Here is a 26,950-nt window from a genome sequence, read left to right as displayed (position 1 = left end):
AAAGCATGTCAGTGTGTGAATGGATGAGTGACCACAGGAAGTGACCATATTAGGACTGAGGAGGAGTGAGGTAGAGACGCCGTATACGTCTCTGGTGTCGACCTGTCAATCAGTGTGTAGCCCCGCCCTAAAGCATCCCCTGCTTTATGGTCTGTTTGACTCTAAATGGAGCATCATTTACTAAATGAACATCATGCTGTATTGAAGAAGACTTGAAACTAGAGATTGAGACCATAAACTCATGTTTACAATGTTTACTGAGGGAATAAATCAAGAGAGAAGTAGAGTCATTTTCTCATAGACTTCTATACAACCAGAGGAGTCGCCCCCTGGTGGACACTAGAGAGAATGCAGCTTTAACACACTTCAGTTTTCAGAACCGGATGTTGCCGCCTGCGTTAAACACATCGTTAGATCGGTTACATTCTCCACAATTCATTCGTTCATTTTACAGAAAACATGAACACCAAAGATTCAATCAGATTTAGTTGTTGGGTGTGCTTGTTTTCATTACCTTGCTGGCTACAAAATGATAGCGTCCCCCCATTTCTCTGATTAGTTTTCCCCTTTTTTTCATTTTTGGTTTTGAAAATAATCTTTTCATTGAGAGGCAGGTTGCTTGTAAGAGAATAAACAGAGAAAATCAAAACAATGATTCAAACTTTACATATTTTATAGACAAATAATATTCATACTGCTTTAAATTGACAATTTAATAGTATTTACCGTCTTTGCTGAGCATAAGTTTGTGTGAAAGGCCTTTCCCAAATACACCCCGGTTTAGTTCAGAGATTGAAGCAAATAAAAACCTTTCAGGGTGTTTTTTTTTTTAACAGACTTTCATTTGTCCTCAGTGTTTCATCTCAGCGATCTTTAAGTTGATCTAGAGGCACAACTTTCATTATGAGCAGGGTGGCTGTCAAACTTTATGGAGTTATTCTTATTTCTAAGCTTATGACACTAAATTGCTCACAATAATCCACATTTTATGATGTTTCTCATGAAAGCAATGTTGAGTTGTTGGAATCCCTAGAAGATCTCATTCATCACAAAGCCTGTAAATTCATTTAAATCGACTAAGTTGCAGAGAAACGCAGTAGTTTCTATTAAAACGTCTGTTATAAGATACTAATTTCTACATTTTACACTTTTAACTCGTTTAACATCAGTTAATTTTGTTTTAGTCTCATTTTCTCTTGTTTACTCACATAATCACACTTCAGAGCCAACATAACGATTATAATGAGCTCAGTGCTCATTATAATCTTCTTTTAGATGACTGTTTTGCTTTTAACCCTCTGAACCCCAAGCAGTTTAAAAAACAAAAAAGCACATTGTGCATAATATATAATATATAATAAGTCCTGCTCCTCTATGGAAACAGAACAATCATGACTAGAAGGAGAGAGAACTCAAACATGTCTTTAGTGCAGAATAACAAAGTGGCATAAATCATGAAAAAACGATCTTTGATCTTTTATTTTACAAAAATTGGCAAACAATGGAATCTATTTATACAACATTTGTGTGAGTGCCCACAAGTGTTACCAATGTGGGGGAAAAATGAAAGCTCTGTTTGCTATAAATGTATTGAGATATTCACATTTTTACAGCCTCTCCTCTCCTCTCTGCTCTCAGCCTGAAGTTCAGTCCAAGTTTCACAGATATTTTTTGTCTCATGACTGTTGGTCTCAGATGAGTCAATCATGGCTTCATAGTTTCACTGAGGAGCTCAGAATTTAATGTTTTTTACAGAATCTGTTTAGAGTAAAAGGTTTATTTATGGCAAGATTTTAAATGAGACGTGTAGGATAAAATGTATTTAATCAGATAAGTCGATTGAGAACCAGTTTCTCATTTAGGACGACGACCTGACCGAAGAGGAAACAACAAGAAGTGAATCGATACAAGACAGTTAAACATATGTATACATTTCAAAACATCTCATACATAAAATGACAACATTACGATATATACAATATATGAAACTACGCAGTGTAATGCACAAAAAGTACAGATACATTTATGTCGTCAAAAATGAAAAAGTAATATTTCTGTGCTGCTCTGTTTGGAATAAATCGTTGCAGTTGTGCACCAAATAAACTTTCTACACTAAAGTCAAGATACCAACTCAAAATCCCAGAGACAGAAATGATGCATGTTCAGAGGCGTGTTGAGCGTTGGCGGAGGTCGGTGGTCTCGCGGCGCCTCCTGGTTCAGCGCGGTGGAAGCTCCTCCCTCTGCAGCGTTTACGACACGCCGCAACAGATTGAGAAAATAAGAGATGAAACAGAAGTGAGAGCGAGCTAGAAGCATCCTCCCACCGCCGAGCTGTCGCCCGTCTGGTGCAGGAAAAGAATTCTCCCCATCTGCTGCTAATGCTTTCACCAAAACTGCTGCAGCTCCACCTAAAAAAACACGACTGTAGAGCCAAAAAGCTGGAGGCATCTACACAAGACTGATAGAAATGAGTCTGTGAGTCGTATTGAAACATGAGAATTAATAACTTGTTGGGTTTGGATTCATGAAATCAGTGTTTGAGAGCCCATCTGGTCAGGATCTTTGCAGAGGCGGAGAGTTTGATTGACAGCTAGAGAAGATGTGTTTCTGCCCTCTTTTACAGGCCTGCAGACACAGAATGTGCATTTAAAGAGAAACTAAACTCAAGAGTGTGGACTCTGCAGTACCTCTACTCTGGAAATGAATAAAAATACACCTCTAGAACATGATAAACGTGCAGGGCTTTGAGGGAACCGGTGTAGCATTAGCATCACAACAAAAGTATTTTCTTTCATTTCTGTGGACTTTAAATTAAACCATCAGCACATTACATCAACTGGTAAATCAATGTTAATGACTGCTGATATCAATGTGCTTTTTTACGCTGTGAAAGGAGTCTGTGGACGAAGCGTTAAGTTGTTAGTTTAACTAATTTAGCAGCTGGCTAGTTAGCAAGCTAGCGTGCTAATTCCACCATGCTGTCATGCTACAGATACAGAACATGGATTGTATAAACGTAGTAGACGTAGTTGTCATATAGTCACTCATTGGTTCGTGCACTGCTGTTTTGAAGCCTTGAGTTCTGCGTTTTGACCGTGGCCATCTTGGTTTCTTTTGCAACCAGTAGACAGGAAGTGACCATATTTGGACTGAGGAGGAGGATACAGAACATAAAAAACACCACATGAGCTGCTGGGCTTCATTTACATTACTTTAACATTAACAACATTGATGTTTTTTAAATTACTGTTAATGAGAGCAAATGCCATTTCAATTAGTTCATGCTAATGCTTATCGCTAGCATGCTGACTGTTGTAAGGTTGTGATATGAGTGCTGTAAAGGGACTGGTACGATGACAAAAATAACGTATAAACATTGGTGAATTTGCGTTTATATGCAAGTCTGGCATTTGAGTATGCTAGCAATTAGCATTTGCGTACGTGGAGATGTGTTGAAGTATTCATACGTAGCACATCGCCGTGTGTCTTCAGTGTTTTGCTGTTTGCTGCTCTGACCCCAATCCTTCTGTGAGCCCTGCAGTCACTTCATAAGTCCTGTACTGAAGTGTGTGTTACATAACGAGTGAGCTGAAGGCTCATCCTCACTTTGAAGTTCTCCTCGGCTGGAATCCAACACTGTTCTGTGACTTAAGCTCTCTGGTGGAGGTCAGAGCGCTGAGATGAACTGTCTTTTTGTTTGGTCACCCAGGTTAACAGGTTTTATATGTTTGTCACTGCAGATCATTTATCAATTTCATACTTAAAGCTGCACTTATTCATATTTTTCAAATGGAAACAGTGCTGCTCGTAAAGCATTCAGCTGCTTAAGAGCCAGAAAACAGAGCTGAAAAGAAAGAGAATATTGGGTTTATTTAGTTTATTTAGTTTAATCCAGCACTGAGAAACCTGAAGAATGACCTGATTGTCAAAAATAAATACATTTCAGAAGCATCGTCCTCTCGTTGCGTCATATCGGTTCAACTGATTCTGCAGAAACATCAGAGTCCATGAGATCAGAACCAAATAAAAGCACAAAAACAAACTAATATCATCTTTATTACGTAAAGAAACAAGTCTCCCAAAGTCTCAAACCCAAAACAAAATAAAACTGGATTAAATTGAACAGGGGAGACATGTTTGATCTCATGTTTAAAAGCTTCTCGCAGGAGTTCGTTAAAAACAAGATACATTTTTTCCCATGAATATTTGTGTCCACACCACAGACTGTATATAAGAAGTGGACGTAGTCATGGTGACGTCACTCATTGGACTGACGTTATGAAGCATTGAGTTCAGCGATTTCGCCGTCGCCATCTTGGATTACGGGTATTTATGGATCATAAAACTAGTCAGTTAAACCCGTTAAGCAGCTTAACTCACTCTGTTTTAGTTGAATTTAAAGCTGTGTGTGTGTCACACATTCAGTTCTTCGTGAAGTTTTTTGCAGAGTCAGCAGTTTGTACACACACACACACACACACACACACACACACACACACACACACACACACACACACACACACACACACACACACACACACAGTTATATTGTCACACAGTACCTCACACTCTCTTTTTCCTCATCCATTTACACACTGTGTTTTTCTCACACACATTTCTGCTCTGCTGTGTCACTCTTCTTCCTCCTCCTCCTCCTCCTCCTCCTCCTTCTGTTTTATCTTCCTCCGCTGCTTTTCCTCATTTTCTTATCTGAACTATTTCATGTCTAAAGCAGCAATAATCCTAATTTATTTTCTTCTACTCTCATCTCTCCTCCTCTTACCTTCGTTCTTACTTCAACACATCTCTTTTCTTTATTCATCTCTTCTTATAATACAAATAATAATAATAATCTTTATTTGTGTAGCACATTTGTTAAAGACTGTGTTGCTCAAAGTGCTGTACATTTAAAAATAAATGAACAAAATGAAATGTATAAAAGTGGTAAGAAGAAAGCTTGCATTATGCACTTACATTTTAAGTGTCATTTAAAGAATTCCAACAGATTAATAAGAAAACATTTTACATTTAAAATGATAAAAATAAAGTTTTTAAAGACATTAAAGGTCATTTAAAAGAAGAAAAATGTCTCCTCCCCATGTCCTTGTTCCCCTCTCTGGTCCCTCTCTCTCTGTGTATCACTGCTGCCCCCTGCTGGTGTAAACAGCGCTGCAGAGTGTTGATGGTGGAGACACGAGGGAGGACGGGGATGATGATGTTCACTAACAGACCCATGAAAGACACTTAAATCTGAACTGACACAGTTAAAGCACTTCGACATTTATAACAGATATTTATGACAGATATAAATGCAGATGTTTTCACAAACAAATGCTGGTTCCATAACTTTTTGGGGCTGACTGTAGCAAGAAATCCTAAAAGTGTGGATTTGATCTGAATACAGAATGATTATAACATTTAATCTACTTTATGGTGGTTATAAGTTTAGTTTTCCCTTAAGATAAGATAAGATAAGTTATGACTTTATTAATCCCAAAGGTACTTATTGTGCCAGAGTTAGAATAGAATAGCAATTATTAGGTGTAAAATAAATAATTCTGGGTCTTTTGATTCACAGAAAATGATTTTTACAGGTCAAGAATGAAATATTCAGACAAAGACTGATGTGTGTAATAACAACAAAACATTTTTGTTTACCGATTCCCAGTTTAGTTTTTAAGTTTTTAGACTGTTATCCATAGTAACCATAATAATAAAAATAATCATAATAATAATAATAGTCCAAATTATGTCCAACTGCATCAATTTAAGTCAAAAACCTTAAAATATTCCCCCAACCCAATAATTATATATTTATTTTATTCGCTATTCAATTCAGAATTTAATAATAATTGCTGATGAACACACCAACATGTGAATAATAGGAGAACTTATTCTTTAATTCTTTCCCACTTCAATCACTGGTTTGATCCAAATAAACCCTTAAATCACAGAGTTGGATGTGAAGATACGATGCAGCTCTACGTGTTGTTTTCCTGATAGAAGACAAAAATCACCAAAAAACACCATTGATGTTCTTAAAATGGAGCAGAAATCAGATAAATTCATTAAATCCATTCTTTATTTGTTGTTTTCCAGGTGAAGAGTGTTTTCAACATGACGGCGAAGGAGGGCAGGAAGAGATCCATCAGCTGTCTGGTCGCCGTGGGAAACGGAAACGGAGCCGCAGGTTTGATTTTCTCAAAAACCTTAAACCCTGAGTCACGACTCTGGGAAGAAAATGGAGCAAAAGGTTTTGCAGAAATAGAAAAAAAAGGTGTTTTATGTCGATATGTGGAAGAGAAGGAAGTGATTATTTCAGAGTCTGTTATTGTTATTTGATTTAAAATGTCACAGTGTTCATAAAGGCTCCTAATCAACAGCACTGATTAAACAACATTTAAGTCTATATTTAATTGGCAGCGTTTCTAATAAATAACTAATTGAATACTTCTCCTCTGCAGGCTTTGCTTTGGGGAAAGCAGCAGACAGAATCACAGCTCTCAGGAAGGTAAGAACGTTAATATTATTATTATTATTAAATTAAATTGTCTGTAAGTGTAGAAGGTTTTTTAATTAATTTATTATTAAATCACCAAACCCAATAATATCATAACTAATAATTAATAATAATATAATTTGTCTACGACTGCAGCCATGTCCCAATTAAAATGTTAATAATAATAATAATTAATAATAATAAAAACATTCAATGTTTTTGTTTGATCTGCAGGCCAAGAACCGAGCCATCCACTACCTGTACTACATAGAACGATACAACAACCAGACCAGTAAGTCATGTTAAATATCATTGTTATTAAACTGGTAGGAACTTCAAACTGGTCCTGAACCAGTCTCAGGTTAGTCCTGGTCCTCTATAGACCTCCATCAGTAAACAGACCATCAGAGAGAAGATCGTCTGTTTCTATAAAGTTATTCTTAAAGCTCGTCATCGGAGCCACCGGGTCGGATTCTGGAGAAACCAGATGAAATCATGAAGGTTCACCAGAAACTCCTTCAGACCAGACTCCAGCAGAGAGGAGAGGAGAGGAGAGGAGAGGAGAGGAGAGGAGAGGAGGATGGAGGAGAGATGAGAGGATGAGAGAGAGAGATGAGGAGAGATGAGATGGGGAGAGAATAGGGGAGGCGAGAGTAGAGGAGGAGTGAGGAGAGATGAGAGAGGAGAGGTGGAGAGAAGGGAGACAGGGAGGTGAGAGGGAGAGAAGAGAGAGGAGGAGATGGAGAGCTCAGCTCCCGGCAGCAGCAGCAGCGTCCTCCTCCTCCTCCTCCTCCTCCTCCTCCTCCTCTCCCTCCTCCTCCTCCTCCTCCAGGAGCAGAGCTTCTCCTCTCTTATGCTCCGCTCCCCGCTGGGAGCCAACACCAAGACCCAGACCGTTTTACTGGACCCGCTGGAGGGAAGGGAGGCACAGGAGAACCAGAACCAGGACTGAGAGGAGCAGACTGTCAGACCTGCTGCAGTAAAATGAGGTTTTCTACAGGGTGCTCAGAGACACTTCCACTTTAGTCCACAGGGGGCGCCAGAATCAACACAACTTACTATATTATTTATGCACCAAAACCACCGGGGCATTTCAAATAGATGCTAACAGCAGTTAGCAGCTAACCTACAAATCAGGGACTCTTCATCTCCTCCTCCTACTTCATTCTCCAAGTTCATCTCTCCTCCATCTCCTCCTCCCCTCAAATCACCTGCTTTCACTCCTACAAGCACCTTAATGTAAAAGAAAGTAAACAAGTGTGTGTGTGTGTGTGTGTGTGTGTGTGTGTGTGTGTGTGTGTGTGTGTGTGTGTGTGTGTGTGTGTGTGTGTGTGTGTGTGTGTGTGTGTGTGTGTGTGTGTGTGTGTGTGTGTGTGTGTGTGTCTTTCCACCCAGTTTGAGCTCATAAACTCTGGTATATTACATTTTTTCTGTAACTTCTTATAAGGAAAAAACAAAGAAACGGTGAAAGCGTTCCTTGTTCCAGCTCTCACTGTTCCACCACCTGCCTCCTGTCGGCACCGTCATGTGATCGGTTGTTTGTTTACGTCTTTGTCCCGTCGTCCATCTTTTTTGGGGAGTTTATCTCAACGTCTTTGTAATCAAACGGACGACCTCTAGATGACTTTGTCTCTCTCACTGAAGACGTTTAAGACATCTTAGGACAGTTAAAATCCAGGTTTTGGTGACAGTCCAGATGTTTGTTTTCCTAACACTTTGTCTTTGTAATCGTCGAGCTGTGTCTACCAACATCTGCTCCGCTGACCTTCCAGTTGTTTATATTGGCACCAGTATTCCCAGTGCCCCAGCGTTGTTGGTGAATATTCATGTGGCTTCAGTACGAATGAATGAACAATATGAAGCCGAGTTGAACACATTTAAATGTGCTTTTGACCTTTCGTTGGAAGAAAAATCAAAACCTTTTGGACGAATGAGAAAACTATTTTCTGTCCTTTTGGTTTCGTTGACATTTAGTCTTGGACATTTTTAAAAACTGGAATATAAAGAGAGTGTTTCGAGGAGAAATGAGTCTTTTATTTCCTGTCAGATTTGACTTTCTCGCTGTTCATGAGTCACACAGAAAAACACTCTCACTGTTTCTAAATGAACCTGGACCTCCTGCAGACACAGCAAATGTTCAGCTCCCTCTGCTGTGTGTGTGTGTGTGTGTGTGTGTGTGTGTGTGTGTGTGTGTGTGTGTGTGTGTGTGTGTGTGTGTGTGTGTGTGTGTGTGTGTGTGTGTGTGTGTGTGTGTGTGTGTGTGTCTGTGTGTGTAGGTGTGTGTGAGAGACATTTAACATTTAGTTTTGTACTGTATATAGTTCTTCCCCTAGCAGGACGGATCCTCCAAGCATCACATATTCTACTTCTTTCTCTGCTCTCATCCGTAACTCCTTCCTCTGTGATCCAAGTTCAAAACCTGATTCATGAACTTTGTTAAATGTCTGACTGGATGTCTGGAGGAAGCAGCGACACAGTAAACACGATTTTAACGATTTTAACCTCCAGCTCCGGAGCTGAAGAGTTTTATTCTCGACTGTGTCTGAATAAATAACGAGTCACAGCTGCTGCAGCCGGCAGGAGGACATCTGGTGGGCAGGCAGAGAAACACCTGAGGGAGAAGAAAAGATGCACAACACGTGAAAATAAACAGTTCTTAGGAAGAATGCTGTCCGTTCGGCTGCTGCCTCATTACATTACATTACATTACATTACATTACTTTCTGCCTCCAACTAAACCCTCCAGAAATCAGCTAACATTTGTTCTTCTTCAGCTCTTGAAGATGAATTCTCTCTCTGCTGCCATCAGGATGTCGGGTTTTTTTACCCGCTTGTAAAACTGACCGCCATCTATAATCTGACTTTATTTTATTCATTTTATTCATTTTATTTATTTTATTCATTTTATTCATTTTATTTATTTTATTTTTTTTACTTTTTATTTTATTTTACATTTTTAACAAAAACTGAACAGTCTGTCACGGACATGCGACCTCAAAAACAAGGCATATATTAAAAATAATAGTAATATAGTAATATAATTATGCAAATAGTAAATATATATTAAAATATATATACATATATATTTACATATGTGCTTATATATGTACAGTATACACATACATACACATTCCTACATATACATTTGTACACAAAAAATAATATTAATAGAGAAGAACATTTCATTTTATTTATGTATTTATTTATAGATTTAATTCCACATTTTATCTCCTTGGTGTATCTCTTTGTCTGTTTGTTACTGTGTGTACCTCGTTGGTCCACATCCTCTGATTTTAATCCGGTTATTGATTTTCTCTTCAACAGTTTATCATGACATCCAATCCAAGTTCAAGAGGACGACGCTGCGCATGAAGAAACAACACGATGGTACGACTCCGTTAAATATCTATTCATCAGATAGAATAAGAGTGTTAAGGATTTATTATATTATATTGTGAGGTGAAAGTGATTCATGTACAGATCTGATTCCAAATCTTTTTAGAAGCTTCCTAAAATAAAATTAATTCGGTCCAAATTATAAATAAAATAGAAAAGTAAATACTTAAACATAATAATAATAATATTGGAAACGTTTGTCTTTATTTATGCTGAATTGTCTGCTTTCTTGTACAGTTAAATTTCACATTTCCACATATAACTTGCTGATTATTAACAAAAACAATCTGTAAGTCACTGGTTCCTAACCTGAGGGTCGCTTATTGATTTTAGACATCGAGCATTTAATTCATTTCTATGAAGAAAACTAAATGAAAATTCTTCTTGCATCAGAAAAAGTACGAAGTTAATACAACAAGAGAGCTGATGAAGTGTCTGAAAACAGAAAACACTGCATTTGTCATAAAAAGAAGCCTGTTAAATATGTTTGATTTTCTTTAAATATAAACATAATACATTAATGTGTATTAAAGTTTCCAAACAACTCCTCTGATGTTATATTTACAGGAAATGATCAGCTCAAAGTTCATCCTAATTGTTCTTAACTTCCTGCAGATGTTATTGTTATGCATTAATATAATAATATGAAACATATATTTAAGAAGTCATTAAGTCTGTTTACTGAAAGATAGAAAAGCTCTCAAGGAAAAAGGTTGGACAGGTGTTGATGCATTGTTGTCTCTTTTTTCCTGCATCATTTTTTACATATTTTAGTTTTTATTGTTTGTGCAACATTTCCAGATGATTTACTATTCCAAACTATAATAAATCAATATTATAAAATGATATATACCACACTAGAATCCTCTTTAAGCTCAGTGGTGGTATTTGCTGTGTCTGCAGGTTACGGTCTGCACTGCCACCGGGCCGTCATCACTCTGTGCCGGCTGATCGGCATAAAGGACATGTACTGTAAAGTGGAGGGATCGGTCAACCTCCTCAACATCACCAGGGCGCTCTTCACCGGATTAGCCAATCAGGTGAGCCCTGTCGACGTAGTGGGAGGGTCTTAAAAATAAAAGTAATCCTCTACCAAGAAATACAGGAGATGTCTTTTTATGAAATATGAAAAAGAGAGAATTGGTTTCTCATTCTCCTTCTTCTTCTCATTCTTCTTCTTCTCCTTCTTCTTCTTCTTCTTCTCCTTCTTCTTCTTCTACTTCTTCTTCTCCTTCTTCTTCTACGCCTTCTTCTTCTTCTTCTTCTCATTCTTCTTCTTCTTCTTCTTCCCCTTCTTCTTCTTCTTCTCTACTCTTCTTCATTCTTCTTCTTCTTCTTCTTCTTCTTCTTCTTCTTCTCCTTCTTCTTCTTCTTCTTCTTCTTCTTCTTCTTCTTCTTCTTCTTCTTCTTCTTCTTCTCCTTCTTCCTCCACCTGACAGGAAATCCACCAGAAGCTTGCCGACAAGAAGCAGCTCCACGTGGTGGAGTTCCAGCCCCAGAGAGGTCCTCTCCCCGTGGTGGTGGCGAGTCCCAAAGACGGAGCCCGACCAGCGCCGGAGCCCGAGGACGAGATCCCAAACACCCGGCTGCACTGGGACGACGTTCGGGCCGCTCAGGGAATCAAACGCTCGATCTGGGCCGGCGTCAAACGCACCATCTGGTAGAGTTTGAGTCAGTTTGGAACACGAGAGAGATGATTGGACTGATGGAGGTCTGAGGGCTGAAAATATGTGAAGAATAAGAACGTTTCTTCTTGTTTTTCTTGTGGATTGAGATTGTTTTGTTCACAAAATACGAAACTGAAAACATCTCATTTAAAAACCAAATTCTCCAGACAAACCCAGTAAAGACCGATAGTGACACAATGTTAACGTCCTAAATGTTGTTTTCTTCATAACTTCATTGTCCACCTTGAATTGTTGCAAAATGTATTAATGAAATAAAGATCAGATCTGTGAAAACATGTTGGATTTGTCTCTTTGTTTCTCTGAATTACATGAAACAAGTTGTGTCCGTAAATCTGATGAACTCTGAGAGAGTGAAGTCTGGTTCTTCATCCATAACGGAGAAGTTTGATCTTCAAAATAAGGCAGCTTTTTTCATCTTAGTGTTTTTCCTGATGAGAAGTTTTTCACACTGAGACTCTGATCGTCTGGAACTAAAAGACTGAAGTAGTTTCTTTCTCTGGGACTTGCGGAACTTCTTCCACAAGTTGAATTGTTCCAACTTCATTTGAGGAAATGTTCTAGACGAAAAGCAGAAGTTAACATTCTGTTTGAAGGAATAGTTTGATAAAAATATCAATATCACTCATATTTGTGCACTAACTATTGATCTAGAGCTAGGAGTGGATTAGCTTCAGACCACACTGAATCTACACATTTTAGTTTGTTAGCTAGTTACAAATAACTACGTTTTACACCCAAAGATTCCTGTATTACCTGGCACTAAATGCTGCAATGATATCTACAATGGACACAACATGTACAGCTAATAGCTCCATGCTTTAAACATAGTTAATGTTAATACAACAAACATATAAATGCTCCAGGTGAGGCTTGAACTCACAACCTCGGCATGACTCCACAGTGTACTGTCTTATAAGTACCGCGTGCTGACCGATTGCGCCACTGGAGCTCTTTCCTCTGATTTCATATATGATTATGAACGTGAACATATTATTACTATGAGCGTATTTCATGATTGTGTTTTTTATTATGCTGGTGTGATACTGTATCAGAATAAACACTCCAGTCTGTCCTGAGTTCATTACTAAATGTGAAAGCTTCAAACATGTTTCACATCTACTCTAGTTGTTGTTTTTAAGGTTTATGTTCATAATCATATATGAAACCATAGAAAAGAGCTCCAGTGGCGCAATCGGTCAGCGCGCGGTACTTATAAGACAGTACACTGTAGAGTCATGCCGAGGTTGTGAGTTCAAGCCTCACCTGGAGCATTTATGTGTTTGTTGTACAATATTACCTGTGTTAAAAATGGAGCTGTTGGCTGTGTTGTGTCCACTGCAGACATAAGTGCATGAAATGATATCCATGCAGCATTTAGTGCCACAATATGGGAAACTTGGATAAAAATAAAGTGGTAAAAAGTAAATTTGTGTGTAAAAAATAGTTGTTATTTATAACTAGTTTTCAAACTAAAAGGTGGAGAAACACTTCAGTGTGGTCTGATATAATCATTTTAGTCTTATCAACAGTTAGTGAATAAACATCAGAAAGAATCCATCTACTTATCAAACTATTCCTTCAAACAGAGTTTAAACTTCAGCTGTTTGTTAATACTGAAACAATCCTACGTAACCACTGGACTCTATTCATACAAATTAGTGTAAAGGATCTTTATTGTTAACTTATTATTAGTGTACTGTGAATTTAAACACAATAAACACAATATAAATGTAAAACTGTGCAGCATTTAACTGTTGACTTAGAATTTAGATTTAGATGTTGTCGTTATGAAAGCTTCCAACTCTTTGGTGTTTTATATTAACTAGTTCCATATGGTGATTACTGATTACTTAGTTTTTATTAGTCATATTGATTTACCAGCATCAGCATTTAATTATTGTGCACAAAACACATAAATGCTCCAGGTGAGGCTTGAACTCACAACCTCGGCATGACTCTACAGTGTACTGTCTTATAAGTACCGCGCGCTGACCGATTGCGCCACTGGAGCTCTTTCCTATGATTTCATATATGATTATGAACATAACATATTATTATTATGAGCGTTTTTATTTTATTGATGATGATTGTTGTTTTTTATTATGTGGTGTGATACTGTATCAGAATAAACACTCCAGTCTGTCCTGAGTTCATTACTAAATGTGAAAGCTTCAAACATGTTTCACATCTACTCTAGTTGTTTATTTTTTTAAAGGTTTATGTTCATAATCATATATGAAATCAGAGGAAAGAGCTCCAGTGGCGCAATCGGTCAGCGCGCGGTACTTATAAGACAGTACACTGTAGAGTCATGCCGAGGTTGTGAGTTCAAGCCTCACCTGGAGCATTTATGTGTTTGTTTGCTTAACATTAAAACATGGAGCCATTGGCTGTGTGTCCACTATAAATCATGAAATGATATCTGCTGTCAGGGAAACAAGGATAAAAATAAAGTGGTAATAAAGTAATATGAAACTCAAAAAATGTTATTTATAATGTTTACAAATTCTGAGTGGAGAAACACTTCAGTGTGGTCTAGTTGGAAGCCTCCGCTTGTCAACAGTTAGTGAATAAAAATGAGAGATGTTATCAATAATCATTTTTGTTTATAAAGTTCTGAAAGAATCACATGAGTCAGAAAGAATCACCACATGGACTCTATTCATACAAATATTAAACTATTATGTATTAGGATTTTATTGTAACTGTGCAGAATGTGAACTTTAAACACAATAAACATGTAAAACTTGTGCAGCATTTAACTGTTGATGAAAGATGTTGCTTCCAAAAGAACTCTTTGGTGTTTTATATTAACTAGTTCCATATTGTGATTACTGATTGGTTAGTTTTATTTATTATTTCATATTGATTTACAGCACAGGTATTATTAACACTGTATTGTGCAACAAACTACATAAATGCTCCAGGTGAGGCTTGAACTCACAACCTCGGCATGACTCTACAGTGTACTGTCTTATAAGTACCGCGCGCTGACCGATTGCGCCACTGGAGCTCTTTCCTAAGATTTCATATATGATTATGAACGTGAACTTATTATTACTATGAGTGTTTTTCATTATTATTGATGATGTTTATTATGTGGTGTGATACTGTATCAGAATAAACACTCCAGTCTGTCCTGAGTTCATTACAAATGTGAAAGCTTCAAACATGTTTCACATCTACTCTAGTTGTTTATTTTTTAAAAGGTTTATGTTCATAATCATATATGAAATCATAGAAAAGAGCTCCAGTGGCGCAATCGGTCAGCGCGCGGTACTTATAAGACAGTACACTGTAGAGTCATGCCGAGGTTGTGAGTTCAAGCCTCACCTGGAGCATTTATGTGTTTGTTGTACAATATTAACATTAAAACATGGAGCTGTTGGCTTTACATGTTGTGTCCACTGCAACACATAGAGTGCATGAAATGATATCCATGCAGCATTTAGTGCCGACAGGGAAACAAGGATAAAAATAAAGTGGTAATAAATGTGCACAGCTTTTATGTGTAAAACGTAGTTATTTATAACTAGTTTACAAAATAAAAGGTGGAGAAACACTTCAGTGTGGTCTGAAGCTAATCCTCTCCGAGCTCTAGATCAACAGTTAGTGAATAAACATGAGAGATATCCATCTACTTATCAAACTATTCCTTCAAACAGAGTTTAAACTTCAGCTGTTTGTCTACAACAGGTCTGAAACAATTGGAAGGCCACCACTGGACTCTATTCATACAAATAGTGTAATACTATTATTATTATGATTAAATTAGTGTAGAATGAGCTTTAAACACAATATACATGTAAAACTTGTGCAGCATTGTTGTAATGAAAGAAGCTTCCAACTCTTTGGAGTTTTTTAATAACGAGTTCCATATGGTGATTACTGATTACTTAGTTGTTTATTAGTCAATAAATCCAGCAGTCAGCATTATATTGTTCACCAAACTTATAAATGCTCCAGGTTAAGAACTCACAACCTCGGCATGACTCTACAGTGTACTGTCTTATAAGTACGGTGCATCATGACCGATTGGAGAGTAAGCCAAAGGAGCTCTTTCACACTGATTTCATATATGATTATGAATACAACATATTATTACTTTCTGAAGGATTTAAACATGATTGTGTTTTTTATTATGCTGGTGTGATACTGTATCAGAATAAACACTCCAGTCTGTCCTGAGTTCATTACTAAATGTGAAAGCATCAAACATGTTTCACATCTACTCTAGTTGTTTATTTTTTTAAAGGTTTATGTTCATAATCATATATGAAATCATAGGAAAGAGCTCCAGTGGCGCAATCGGTCAGCGCGCGGTACTTATAAGACAGTACACTGTAGAGTCATGCCGAGGTTGTGAGTTCAAGCCTCACCTGGAGCATTTTGTTCATGGGCTCCAGGTTGAGATGAACTCACAATTTACCTGTGTTATAAATCAGCTGTCTGTCAAAGGAAAGATGAGTAGCAAACACTCTGAAACTCATAAAAATAAAATGAAAATTCTGTGTTGTTTCAAAATAGTTAAAGCCTCCCTTCAAATGCTGCTTCTTTGAAATATAATCATTTGTGTCTTCAAAGTTCTGGACACATTCAGATACCTGAATGGTGGATTTACAAATATTAAATATTAGTGTAGAAGGATCTTTTCTGTAGTGAGAATGTTGTTTTAAACACAATAAACATGTAAAAATAAAAGCTTAAAGCAGCATTTAACTGTTGATTAAAACATGTTTTTTGTAAATGAAATCTAAGTCTTTGTTTTTATATTAACTAGTTCCATATTGTGATTACTGATTGGTATCGGCATTTTATTTACTATTTCATATTGATTTACAGCACAGGTATTATTAACACTGTATTGTGCAACAAACACATAAATGCTCCAGGTGAGGCTTGAACTCACAACCTCGGCATGACTCTCAGTGTACTGTCTTATAAAATACCGTGATATTATTATTATTATGGAGCTATTATTTCATATATGATTATGAACGTGATCATTTAAACACAATAAACGTAAAAATAAAAGCTGTGAACTATTTGAACATTGATTTAAAGTTTCAATGTTGTTGTGAAAGAAGCTTCCAACTGTTCAGTGTCTTAGTTCATGAGTTGGGAATGTGAAAGTTCAAACATGTTTCACTGAATCCAGCACAATGTTGTTTTTAATGATTATGTTCATTCATAATCATATATGAAACCAGAGGGAAGAGCTCCAGTGGCGCAATCGGTCAGCGCGCGGTACTTATAAGACAGTACACTGTAGAGTCATGCCGAGGTTGTGAGTTCAAGCCTCACCTGGAGCATTTATATAAGTTCATCTCTTTAGACCATTTGAATAGAGATGCTCCAATATACAGGATATTAGCACACAGATAACAGGCAGACTAAACTCCACACAGCAACAAAAGATGGAGAGAAAAAGAAACTTGATGACTTTTAATAGTGAGAGACTCATGAGGAGGTGAGAACAGGTGAGGAGGAGGTCATGTGACTGCAGGACTAACGAGGGACAGGTGACACTAATCACGAGCCTGAAACAATCGTACGTAGCCACCACTGGAATCTATTCATATTATAATATTATTATTATTAGTGTAGAATAATCTTTAAACACAATAAACAGACAAGCTGTGCAGCATTTTAATGTTGATTTAGAGTTTCAATGTTGTGAAAGAACTCTTTGGTGTTTTATATTAACTAGTTCCATATTGTGATTACTGATTGGTAGAGCATTTTATTTACTATTTCATATTGATTTACAGCACAGGTATTATTAACACTGTATTGTGCAACAAACACATAAATGCTCCAGGTGAGGCTTGAACTCACAACCTCGGCATGACTCTACAGTGTACTGTCTTATAAGTACCGCGCGCTGACCGATTGCGCCACTGGAGCTCTTTTCTATGATTTCATATATGATTATGAACATACACTTATGATCATTATGAGTGTTTTTATTATTATTGATGATGTTGTTGTTGTTGTTGTTGTTGTGATACTGTATCAGAATAAACCCACACAGTCTGTCCTGAGTTCAATACACAATGTGAGAGCTTCAAACATGGTTCACATCTACTCTTGTTGTTTATTTTTTTAAAGGTTTATGTTCATAATCATATATGAAATCAGAGAAAAGAGCTCCAGTGGCGCAATCGGTCAGCGCGCGGTACTTATAAGACAGTACACTGTAGAGTCATGCCGAGGTTGTGAGTTCAAGCCTCACCTGGAGCATTTATATGTTTGTTGTACAATATTAACATTAAAACATGGAGCTATTGGCTTTACATGTTGTGTCCACTGCAGACATAGAGTGCATGAAATGATATCCATGCAGCATTTAGTGCCGACAGGGAAACAAGGATAAAAATAAAGTGGTAATAAAGTAATCTTTGTGTGTAAAACGTAGTTATTTATAACTAGTTTACAAACTAAAAGGTGGAGAAACACTTCAGTGTGGTCTGAAGCTAATCCTCTCCGAGCTCCACTGGAGCTCTTTCCTCTGGTTTTCTACCTATGACAGTGAAGGTTACCTGTGCTCAGTGTGGTGGAGTTGGTTTTGTTTCTGGTGTGACTCTGTGTGGTGTTTTGGCAACAAACCAGGTTTAAACCAATCACAGCGTCCTCTCCATGGTGTGTCTGTGCATAACTATTTAAATGGTGGATTTGGTGAATTGGAGAAACGTGATGTTTTCTGCAGTGAGAATGATGTTTTTGAAAGTCTGAACACCAACAAATATGGAGTGAAGCAGAACATTCCGTTAGATAAAAACAGCATTATAGACACTCTAGTTTACAACAATGACAGGAAACATTCTGATGATGTTTGAAGCTTTCACATTTAGTATTGAACTCAGGACAGACTGGAGAGTTTATTCTGATACAGTACCACACACTCATAATGATCATAAGTTCACGTTCATCATTGTGGTGGAAATTTCCAATGCAATTTCCTATACTAATACACAATTTATACTAGTACTATCTATGTCCCGAGATGAGTCTCAATGAGCGTTGAAATAACGATCAAATAACAAATGAAATGTCCTTGAGGCAGTTTTATTTCTTGCAAGAAAGAGCCAGCGGTTCACAGGGTCACAGGGACGCTGCCAAGCACTGAACCGAGTCAGGCTGCTCACCTGTATATATGGGAGCCCGGGTGGCCAGGCTCAGTTCTGAGTTAGCATCTCCTGACAATGAATGTGTGATGGAGGGGAGGTATGAAGAACAAAAGGGGTGCATGAATATCAAAGAAAAGGTAGAAAAACAAAGGAGAGGAAGAAGACCAAAAGGTGGGTATGAGTCTCAGGTAGGGAGGAAGGACCGAGAGGGAGAAGGCCAAAAGGTGGGGGCATGAATGACAAAGAGGTGAAGGGGCATAAGGAGCAGGGGGGGGTAACACCTCCCCACAGTGTAATAATCATACAGAGAGACAAGGTTCTCCACCTTTAGAGTAAAATCTTCACATCATAGTACATTTCATTCAAAACCTTTACACTATATACTTCCAACATACACTAATATCATTTTCCATTACATCATATATGAAACAGAGGAAAGAGCTCCAGTGGCGCAATCGGTCAGCGCGCGGTACTTATAAGACAGTACACTGTAGAGTCATGCCGAGGTTGTGAGTTCAAGCCTCACCTGGAGCATTTATGTGTTTGTTGCACAATACAGTGTTAATAATACCTGTGCTGTGAATCAATATGAAATAGTAAATAAAATGCTCTATCTATCAGTAATCACATTATGGAACTAGTTAATATAAACACCAAAGAGTTCTTTCATAACGACAACATCTAAATTCTAAATCAACAGTTAAATGCTGCACAGCTTTTATTTTTACATGTTTATTGTGTTTAAAGTTCACATTTCTGCACAGTTACAGATAAAGATCCTTCTACACTAATATTTAATATTTGTATTAATAGATTCGCTATGTAGGATTCTTTCTGACTCATGTGATTCTCTCCAGAACTTTATAAACTAAAATGATTATATCTAACATCAAAGAAGCAGCATTTGAACAACGGAGGCTTCCAACTATTTTGAAACGCCACAGAATTTTCATTTTTACGAGTTTCATATTGTGTTTGCTACTCATCACTTTCCTTTGACAGCAGCTGATTTATAACACAGGTAAATTGTTCAGCAAATCCCATAAATGCTCCAGGTGAGGCTTGAACTCACAACCTCGGCATGACTCTACAGTGTACTGTCTTATAAGTACCGCGCGCTGACCGATTGCGCCACTGGAGCTCTTTCCTATGATTTCATATATGATTATGAACATAAACCTTAAAAACAACAACTAGAGTAGATGTGAAACATGTTTGAAGCTTTCACATTTAGTAATGAACTCAGGACAGACTGGAGTGTTTATTCTGATACAGTATCACACCAGCATAATAAAAAACACAATCATGAAATACGCTCATAGTAATAATATGTTCACGTTCATAATCATATATGAAATCATAGGAAAGAGCTCCAGTGGCGCAATCGGTCAGCGCGCGGTACTTATAAGACAGTACACTGTAGAGTCATGCCGAGGTTGTGAGTTCAAGCCTCACCTGGAGCATTTATGTAGTTTGGTGAACAATATAATGCTGGTGCTGGATTTATTGACTAATAAACAACTAAGTAATCAGTAATCACCATATGGAACTCGTTATTAAAAAACTCCAAAGAGTTGGAAGCTTCTTTCATAACAACAATGCTGCACAAGTTTTACATGTATATTGTGTTTAAAGCTCATTCTACACTAATAATAATAATAATAATAATAATAGTATTACACTATTTGTATGAATAGAGTCCAGTGGTGGCTACGTAGGATTGTTTCAGACCTGTTGTAGACAAACAGCTGAAGTTTAAACTCTGTTTGAAGGAATAGTTTGATAAGTAGATGGATATCTCTCATGTTTATTCACTAACTGTTGATCTGGAGCTCCGAGAGGATTAGCTTCAGACCACACTGAAGTGTTTCTCCACCTTTTAGTTTGTAAACTAGTTATAAATAACTACGTTTTACACACAAAGATTACTTTATTACCACTTTATTTTTATCCTTGTTTTCCCTGTCGGCACTAAATGCTGCATGGATATCATTTCATGCACTCTATGTCTGCAGTGGACACAACATGTAAAGCCAATAGCTCCATGTTTTAATGTTAATATTGTACAACAAACATATAAATGCTCCAGGTGAGGCTTGAACTCACAACCTCGGCATGACTCTACAGTGTACTGTCTTATAAGTACCGCGCGCTGACCGATTGCGCCACTGGAGCTCTTTCATCTGTTTCCTACATATAGAAAACATTAGTGAAAGATGCAGTGAAGCTGACCTGTGGTCAGTGTGTGGACACAACACATGAATGGATGAATGGATTTGGCAACTTGGAGAAATGTGATGTTTTCTGCAGTGAGAATTATTTTCTTGTTGGATGATGTGAATTCATATATAATTACATCAATCTTTTTAAGAGAATGTTCCCTTTTTTAGTTTACAACAATCCTCAGCAGCAAACATTAGAATCTCACTCTATAAGAACCAACTGTTACCTGACTGACTGGACCGTAGGCTGCAGCATCCTGCAACACTTCGGATTTATTGAGCTAAAACTCTAAATTTGAAGACTACAAATAAATCTAAGGGGTCAGAGTGGAATAAATTCATATTTTCATGGAGGAAGTGGAGTAAATAAAACAAGGACTCAGTTGTGTTTACATTTGTATTTTGTTTTAATCTTGAGAATAAAAACAGGCAAAACTATACAAATGTCGCCCAAATAGCTGGAAAATACACTTCATCATCCTTTAAGCACTGAGGATTGGTTGGCATGAATGTATATGAAAAAGAAAAGATCATTGGCAGTCGTTTAAAAAAAACAATCTACAGATCAGTGAGAATAATTTGACATCTTTAAAGTCACTGCAGAGAAACAAACATCTGTCGGTCTGATCACAGGTCACAGAGGAAAGACAGAGGTCGCTCCGATGGCAGAACCAACCAGGTGATAAAGAAACAAAAGAAAGTTTTAAACTTAATTTATTTCAGACAGGAAACAGAAAGAAACAGAAAACCCACGACCAATAAAAATAACTCCTTCTGTTCTGTGATACACGATCAGTGGCTCCAATTACATGTTGTAAAAAGTGCACATTTATATATATATATATATATTAGCTGGTGTGTGACAAAATAACAGCACGTTTACCAATTTGTTTGAAGCTTTCACATTTAGTATTGAACTCAGGACAGACTGGAGTGAGAGTTTATTCTGATACAGTACCACACACTCATAATGATCACAAGTTCACGTTCAGAGAGAGTTTTTTGGCCGCTTTTGTTTAAACATCAGAGGGATGCAGGCAGATTTACACAGAAACTCTCTATTTGTCTTTTTGTATTTACACTGAAGTCACAAGCACTTTTTCAAGCTTCACCGTCCGTGAATGATGAGCATCAGAAGCCACGTCTCTCTCAGAGTTGACTAAACAAACACGTGTCTTTACTTCCTCTAGGTGTGTGAGCACAGACGGTGGTGTTTAGTTTACCAGCTGACTCTAGATACGGTGTTGACTACATCCACATAAAACTCTCTGTAACAAGAGCTCCAGTGGCGCAATCGGTCAGCGCGCGGTACTTATAAGACAGTACACTGTAGAGTCATGCCGAGGTTGTGAGTTCAAGCCTCACCTGGAGCATTTATGTGTTTGTTGCACAATACAGTGTTAATAATACCTGTGCTGTAAATCAATATGAAATAGTAAATGAAATGCTCTACCAATCAGTAATCACAATCATAACTAGTTAATATAAAACACCAAAGAGTTCTTTCATAACGACAACATCTAAATTCTAAGTCAACAGTTAAATGCTGCACAGCTTTTATTTTTACATGTTTATTGTGTTTAAAGTTCACAGTTCTGCACAGTTACAGATAAAGATCCTTCTACACTAATATTTAATATTTGTATTAATAGATTCCAGTGGTCGCTATGTAGGATTGAAATCTATCAAAATCTATAATTTCAAGGTTCTCTCACTTTTTCCTGCGTCTTTCATATTTTATGGTGCTTTAATCAACATTTTTAAAAAACGTCCCAAAACTGAGTTTAAAACCTTCGTTGTCACTTTAAGGGTAAATCAAACACACACACACACACACACACACACACACACACACACACACACACACACACACACACACACACACACACACACACACACACACACACATTCAGTACTTCTCGGTCTGTGATTCGCTCTTCAGAAGTTTTTCCATCTGATGGAGGAGAGGATGGCGTGGATGAAGTAGAGGAGGGTGGCAGGGTGTGCAAAGATCCTAAAGACCTGAAAGACACACACACAAAGACCTGAAAGACACACACACACACACACACACACACACACACACACACACACACACACACACACACACACACACACACACACACACACACACACACACACACACACACACACACACACACAAAAGTAAACACAGAGCACACACTCAAACATACATTATTATTATGGAGTTATTATATATCATATAGTTATATGGAGGACTCCATTGACAAAAACAGTCATTTTACCTCACAGAAAACAAGCTTAGCCGTTTTCTTTTTATTAATTATTGATGATCTTCCTTTGGTAAGCTGCGTCTCTACAAATGAACAGTTGTTGATATCTTTGAATCAGTTCTCACCACAGCAGCGATGTCGATCTTGTAGATCTTTGACTCTCCTTTGCTCAGGATGGTGATGAAAGCCAGATCCACTCCTGCACTGAGGTAGAAGATGGCTGCCAGGCCGTGGTAAGCAAAGTCCTGAAAACAAACACAGAATAAATAATGTTACATCATCACTCTTTCTCTCCGTTTCTGATTTGTTTCTCTTTCTCTTTCTCTCTGAGGTCTTACAGCAGCAGCCCAGCCAGAGCTGTTCTTATGACCTCTGGCGGCGAAGATGACCATCCAGAGGAAGGTCATGACGAAGCAGAAGACGGAGACAAACATCACCCAGCCCAGAGGGTTCGGTGGGTCCACCAGGGTCGAGGCCACCAGGATCCACACCAAACCGCCAAACACCTGCAGAGACCTTATGTTTTATTACATCTGTGAATATTTGTTTGTGATAGAGTGACCTTAAAGTGAAAGGTGGAAACCAAACCAAAGTGTAGAAAAGTCCAGACTCCAGAATATTTTTTATCCTGTTTCTCACCAAATCCTATCCAGCTGTTTCTCCACAGTCTGGAATCATAGTTTTGCAAAGATATGACGTTTTTAGAAACTATTTACCTGTTAATGCTCTTTTTTTTTTCTTCATGATGTAAATGTTCAACTCCCCTATTTGTCCATTTTTAAATCTCCTTTTCGTTGTTCCTTTGCAACAGTAGCTCGACACTAAAAGGCTGCAAAGAGTCTGAAATGATTTTCTAAGATCAGAAACCTTTGCGTAGGTATACAAGGAATTCGTTTTTTCCGTAGCTCTCAGCATTTGTCCTTTGGAGGTTGGAAAAAGATGAAGGAAAAGATATGACATGAGGAAGCTGTGTGGTTGTAAATAGATGAAGTCATCTGTTTTTCCGTCATGATAACCGATCAGAGCGTCATCCTTCAGTACCAATATTTAGACTTGTGCTGAGTTTTTTGGCCGCTTTTGTTTTTGATTAAACATCAGAGGGATGCAGGCAGATTTACACAGAAACTCTCTATTTGTCTTTTTGTATTTACACTGAAGTCACAAGCACTTTTTCAAGCTTCACCGTCCGTGAATGATGAGCATCAGAAGCCACGTCTCTCTCAGAGTTGACTAAACAAACACGTGTCTTTACTTCCTCTAGGTGTGTGAGCACAGACGGTGGTGTTTAGTTTACCAGCTTTACCGTATTACTAGATACGGTGTTGACTACATCCGCATAAAACTCTCTGTAAGACAAAGTGCTACGAACACAACCTATGAGCCTCCACAGCTTCAACATGAAAAGGTTTTTAAAGACATTTAACCACGAGGCATGTCTGATTTTAAGCCTAACGATCCAACTTTGGTGCAGAATCTACTGTGGTTAACAACAATAACATCTGTTTCATATGTGGAGTCTTTATTTTATTTGCTGCAGGTTCAAATAAACGTCCCGTGGAACTTTAACAATCCAGTCTTTGTAAATGTTTTCGTTCCTGCAGTTAACATTGTACGTTTTCTGCAAACCACGGAAACATTTTACGGGGTTTTTGCTTTTAGAATTTGCAGGAAGGTTATCAAACAGCTGTTAATGAAGGTATAATAATAATAAGTTTAATAAGTGAAAGATTACACGAATAGAAGGTGGGAGGGTGAAACAAACACAGGACTTTCACCCTGTAGACCAGCGCTCGTGTCCCGTGTGAAACCAAGAGCCGATGTTTACTTTTCGCTTGTTCAGAACTTTGCCTCAGAAAGTCTGCTGTTGTTTTATGCTAGTTAAAGTGTTACACAAACTGTAATCTTTAATAAGCTTATCCAGAAAGTTTTGTTGCCTAAACCAATCTTTCACAATGTTAAACGTGTTTCATTGTGCATTTCTGCAAGCCTCATACGAGGCTGATATGAAAGCTTTATCGATCATAAACATCGACATTCATCGTATCCGAGGTTTGCAGAAACGAATGTTTAGATTTTGTTGAAAAGATGATAAAAGATTAACTGTTGTTGTCACTATATTTTCTTGGTCCATGAGAACACATTGTCTTTTGACCTGTGTCACCGAATCATTAGAGTCTGAAACACTCTTAAATACTGATGAGAGGGAAACGAGAGGCTGAGATAACAGTTCATCAGTCAGCAAACACTGTGATGTGTCAGAGGAGAGTTTAGGTACCTTAGTTATTGATAAAAGTCAGTACAGGTGTGAAGATGAAATCACCAGAAAATGATGTTCACCAAGCTTTAAATCAATGCAGTCTACGTTTAATGAGGTTTGCATTACCCCAAATATCATAATAATCAATTTAGAGTTCATAAGTTCTTAAATTTGATGAAAGAAAATGCATCAAATTAAAACTTCTTTCAATGCAAACAGGTGATGTAACATCGCTTTAGTGTCAGACTTTCTTCCTTTTTTTGGTTTTCTGTATGAAATGCTAGTTTCACATCACACGACTCCACCTGGAGGAACTATAGATTATTGGTGAAAGTCATCTGAAGAGGAATGCACATTAAAGTCTTTGGTCGGTAAAATGTGTGCAGATTTTGTTGTTTGTCTTGCATGAAGCCGGGCGTTAATGAGATGGAACCAGTGTCCTCATCACAACCCTTCCCTTAGTACATAAAGACTCAAATACATGTAGGTCTCCTCATCGGACCAATATTCACAAACACCCGTGAGGTTTCTCTCCTCCAGCCGTCATATGAGCAGTTTCTATCTTTTGTCAGCGTTCAGGCAGAAGAAGAGTTGGTCGCATTCTTTCCCCGATTAGAAGCACAAATACAATATGAGTGAAAGGTGAGACGAGAGGAGACGAGAGGAGACGAGAGGAGACGAGAGGAGACGAAGGCTCTCCTCCCATGTGAGGATATTTATGTCATCGTCTCCTGTTGCTACAAAATACACATTTTAATCTTCAGTATGCATCTTCTTTAGAGGCGAGCAACTAATCATGAAGTTATTAAAATGTGATGAGTTGAAGCAGGATATTGTTATAATAATAAGGCATGTAAAATATTAGCATGTTCATTGTTTTTTTAATTTTGATTCGTTTTTTTATTTATATATATTTTTGCTCTTTTAGAGAAGTTTTTCTTACCTGCACATGAATTTGACTTTTTCTCACTCTGATCTTTACTTTTTGAGAAATATGTGAATAAAAAAACATAATATTTACTCATTTAAAAAATGTAAATTGCTAAACGCAAACTTGAAGGTCCAAACAGCGACTTTGTTAATTCTATGTCTAATCTTTCCCTTAATATGCCTTAAATTCACATTAATTCATGCATCTTTTGCATCATTTTGGAAGAACATGTTTGACTTTAGAGATAAAATACCAAATGAATAAAATGAATAAACAGTTTCTTGTAATATTCTTTGTTTTTAAATATATTTGAGCTGAAATCCAAACGATGAATCAAGATAGAAATGACTCCTTCATGAGAGACCTCAAGGTCATCCCCTCTGTCCTTTGTCCTCTGTCCACTCACCAGTTCGGGCAGGTAGAACACATCCGGGGCCGTGGTGCAGATCCCCAGCCCGCTGGGCAGACTCCCCATCGGCTGAGCAGTGGTGGTGGCCATCGAACCTCCGAGTCCTCCCTCTCCTCTGGACTAACACAGCAGCAGCAGGTGTAGCTGAACTTTATAAGAGTCT

At 37.7% G+C, this 26,950-nt stretch overlaps 2 protein-coding genes and 15 non-coding genes across 17 annotated transcripts in view; 10 read left to right on the top strand and 7 right to left on the bottom strand.

The window, feature by feature from the left end:
- Positions 1-11,852, top strand: part of mrps5 (mitochondrial ribosomal protein S5) — a 23,044-nt gene extending 11,192 nt beyond the window's left edge. Inside the window, exons 7-12 of the mRNA XM_054600488.1 lie at positions 6,100-6,190; positions 6,465-6,511; positions 6,734-6,791; positions 9,824-9,886; positions 10,799-10,935; positions 11,335-11,852. Coding sequence (XP_054456463.1) covers positions 6,100-6,190; positions 6,465-6,511; positions 6,734-6,791; positions 9,824-9,886; positions 10,799-10,935; positions 11,335-11,559 — 621 coding nt within the window. The 3' untranslated portion in view covers positions 11,560-11,852. The remainder of the gene's footprint in view (positions 1-6,099; positions 6,191-6,464; positions 6,512-6,733; positions 6,792-9,823; positions 9,887-10,798; positions 10,936-11,334) is intronic.
- A 586-nt stretch (positions 11,853-12,438) lies between these two features.
- trnai-uau (transfer RNA isoleucine (anticodon UAU)) lies at positions 12,439-12,532 on the bottom strand. The gene is made up of 2 exons: positions 12,495-12,532; positions 12,439-12,474 (listed from the first exon to the last, which is right to left on the bottom strand). It is a non-coding gene; the product is annotated as a tRNA-Ile (tRNA).
- A 228-nt stretch (positions 12,533-12,760) lies between these two features.
- Positions 12,761-12,854, top strand: trnai-uau (transfer RNA isoleucine (anticodon UAU)). The gene is made up of 2 exons: positions 12,761-12,798; positions 12,819-12,854. It is a non-coding gene; the product is annotated as a tRNA-Ile (tRNA).
- Positions 12,855-13,500: 646 nt separating this feature from the next.
- Positions 13,501-13,594, bottom strand: trnai-uau (transfer RNA isoleucine (anticodon UAU)). Its single transcript has 2 exons — positions 13,557-13,594; positions 13,501-13,536 (listed from the first exon to the last, which is right to left on the bottom strand). It is a non-coding gene; the product is annotated as a tRNA-Ile (tRNA).
- A 242-nt stretch (positions 13,595-13,836) lies between these two features.
- On the top strand, positions 13,837-13,930 carry trnai-uau (transfer RNA isoleucine (anticodon UAU)). The gene is made up of 2 exons: positions 13,837-13,874; positions 13,895-13,930. It is a non-coding gene; the product is annotated as a tRNA-Ile (tRNA).
- Positions 13,931-14,502: 572 nt separating this feature from the next.
- trnai-uau (transfer RNA isoleucine (anticodon UAU)) lies at positions 14,503-14,596 on the bottom strand. The gene is made up of 2 exons: positions 14,559-14,596; positions 14,503-14,538 (listed from the first exon to the last, which is right to left on the bottom strand). It is a non-coding gene; the product is annotated as a tRNA-Ile (tRNA).
- A 234-nt stretch (positions 14,597-14,830) lies between these two features.
- Positions 14,831-14,924, top strand: trnai-uau (transfer RNA isoleucine (anticodon UAU)). The gene is made up of 2 exons: positions 14,831-14,868; positions 14,889-14,924. It is a non-coding gene; the product is annotated as a tRNA-Ile (tRNA).
- Positions 14,925-15,876: 952 nt separating this feature from the next.
- Positions 15,877-15,970, top strand: trnai-uau (transfer RNA isoleucine (anticodon UAU)). The gene is made up of 2 exons: positions 15,877-15,914; positions 15,935-15,970. It is a non-coding gene; the product is annotated as a tRNA-Ile (tRNA).
- Positions 15,971-16,801: 831 nt separating this feature from the next.
- On the top strand, positions 16,802-16,895 carry trnai-uau (transfer RNA isoleucine (anticodon UAU)). Its single transcript has 2 exons — positions 16,802-16,839; positions 16,860-16,895. It is a non-coding gene; the product is annotated as a tRNA-Ile (tRNA).
- Positions 16,896-17,396: 501 nt separating this feature from the next.
- trnai-uau (transfer RNA isoleucine (anticodon UAU)) lies at positions 17,397-17,490 on the bottom strand. The gene is made up of 2 exons: positions 17,453-17,490; positions 17,397-17,432 (listed from the first exon to the last, which is right to left on the bottom strand). It is a non-coding gene; the product is annotated as a tRNA-Ile (tRNA).
- Positions 17,491-17,732: 242 nt separating this feature from the next.
- Positions 17,733-17,826, top strand: trnai-uau (transfer RNA isoleucine (anticodon UAU)). Its single transcript has 2 exons — positions 17,733-17,770; positions 17,791-17,826. It is a non-coding gene; the product is annotated as a tRNA-Ile (tRNA).
- Positions 17,827-19,153: 1,327 nt separating this feature from the next.
- trnai-uau (transfer RNA isoleucine (anticodon UAU)) lies at positions 19,154-19,247 on the top strand. The gene is made up of 2 exons: positions 19,154-19,191; positions 19,212-19,247. It is a non-coding gene; the product is annotated as a tRNA-Ile (tRNA).
- Positions 19,248-19,760: 513 nt separating this feature from the next.
- On the bottom strand, positions 19,761-19,854 carry trnai-uau (transfer RNA isoleucine (anticodon UAU)). Its single transcript has 2 exons — positions 19,817-19,854; positions 19,761-19,796 (listed from the first exon to the last, which is right to left on the bottom strand). It is a non-coding gene; the product is annotated as a tRNA-Ile (tRNA).
- A 228-nt stretch (positions 19,855-20,082) lies between these two features.
- Positions 20,083-20,176, top strand: trnai-uau (transfer RNA isoleucine (anticodon UAU)). The gene is made up of 2 exons: positions 20,083-20,120; positions 20,141-20,176. It is a non-coding gene; the product is annotated as a tRNA-Ile (tRNA).
- A 618-nt stretch (positions 20,177-20,794) lies between these two features.
- On the bottom strand, positions 20,795-20,888 carry trnai-uau (transfer RNA isoleucine (anticodon UAU)). The gene is made up of 2 exons: positions 20,851-20,888; positions 20,795-20,830 (listed from the first exon to the last, which is right to left on the bottom strand). It is a non-coding gene; the product is annotated as a tRNA-Ile (tRNA).
- Positions 20,889-22,214: 1,326 nt separating this feature from the next.
- On the top strand, positions 22,215-22,308 carry trnai-uau (transfer RNA isoleucine (anticodon UAU)). Its single transcript has 2 exons — positions 22,215-22,252; positions 22,273-22,308. It is a non-coding gene; the product is annotated as a tRNA-Ile (tRNA).
- A 565-nt stretch (positions 22,309-22,873) lies between these two features.
- Positions 22,874-26,877, bottom strand: LOC129092650 (myelin and lymphocyte protein-like). The gene is made up of 4 exons (XM_054600662.1): positions 26,785-26,877; positions 23,529-23,696; positions 23,316-23,435; positions 22,874-22,957 (listed from the first exon to the last, which is right to left on the bottom strand). The coding sequence occupies exons 1-4, from the start codon at positions 26,875-26,877 to the stop codon at positions 22,874-22,876; spliced, it is 465 nt and encodes a 154-aa protein (XP_054456637.1).
- Between the last annotated feature and the right edge of the window lie 73 nt (positions 26,878-26,950).

This window comes from Anoplopoma fimbria, chromosome 6, assembly GCF_027596085.1.
Source record: "Anoplopoma fimbria isolate UVic2021 breed Golden Eagle Sablefish chromosome 6, Afim_UVic_2022, whole genome shotgun sequence".
Lineage (NCBI taxonomy): Eukaryota > Metazoa > Chordata > Actinopteri > Perciformes > Anoplopomatidae > Anoplopoma > Anoplopoma fimbria.
The sequence above is the reverse complement of the archived record's forward strand: the minus strand, read 5'-3'. Positions and strand labels throughout refer to the sequence as shown.

Coding starts and splice junctions, on each gene's coding strand:
- LOC129092650 (XM_054600662.1), bottom strand. CDS start 26,877: ATGGCCACCACCACTGCTCAGCCGATGGGGAGTCTGCCCAGCGGGCTG. Junction 23,697..26,784: donor TGTTCTACCTGCCCGAACTG/GTGAGTGGACAG, acceptor AGGTCTCTGCAG/GTGTTTGGCGGTTTGGTGTG. Junction 22,958..23,315: donor AGATCGACATCGCTGCTGTG/GTGAGAACTGAT, acceptor TGTGTCTTTCAG/GTCTTTAGGATCTTTGCACA.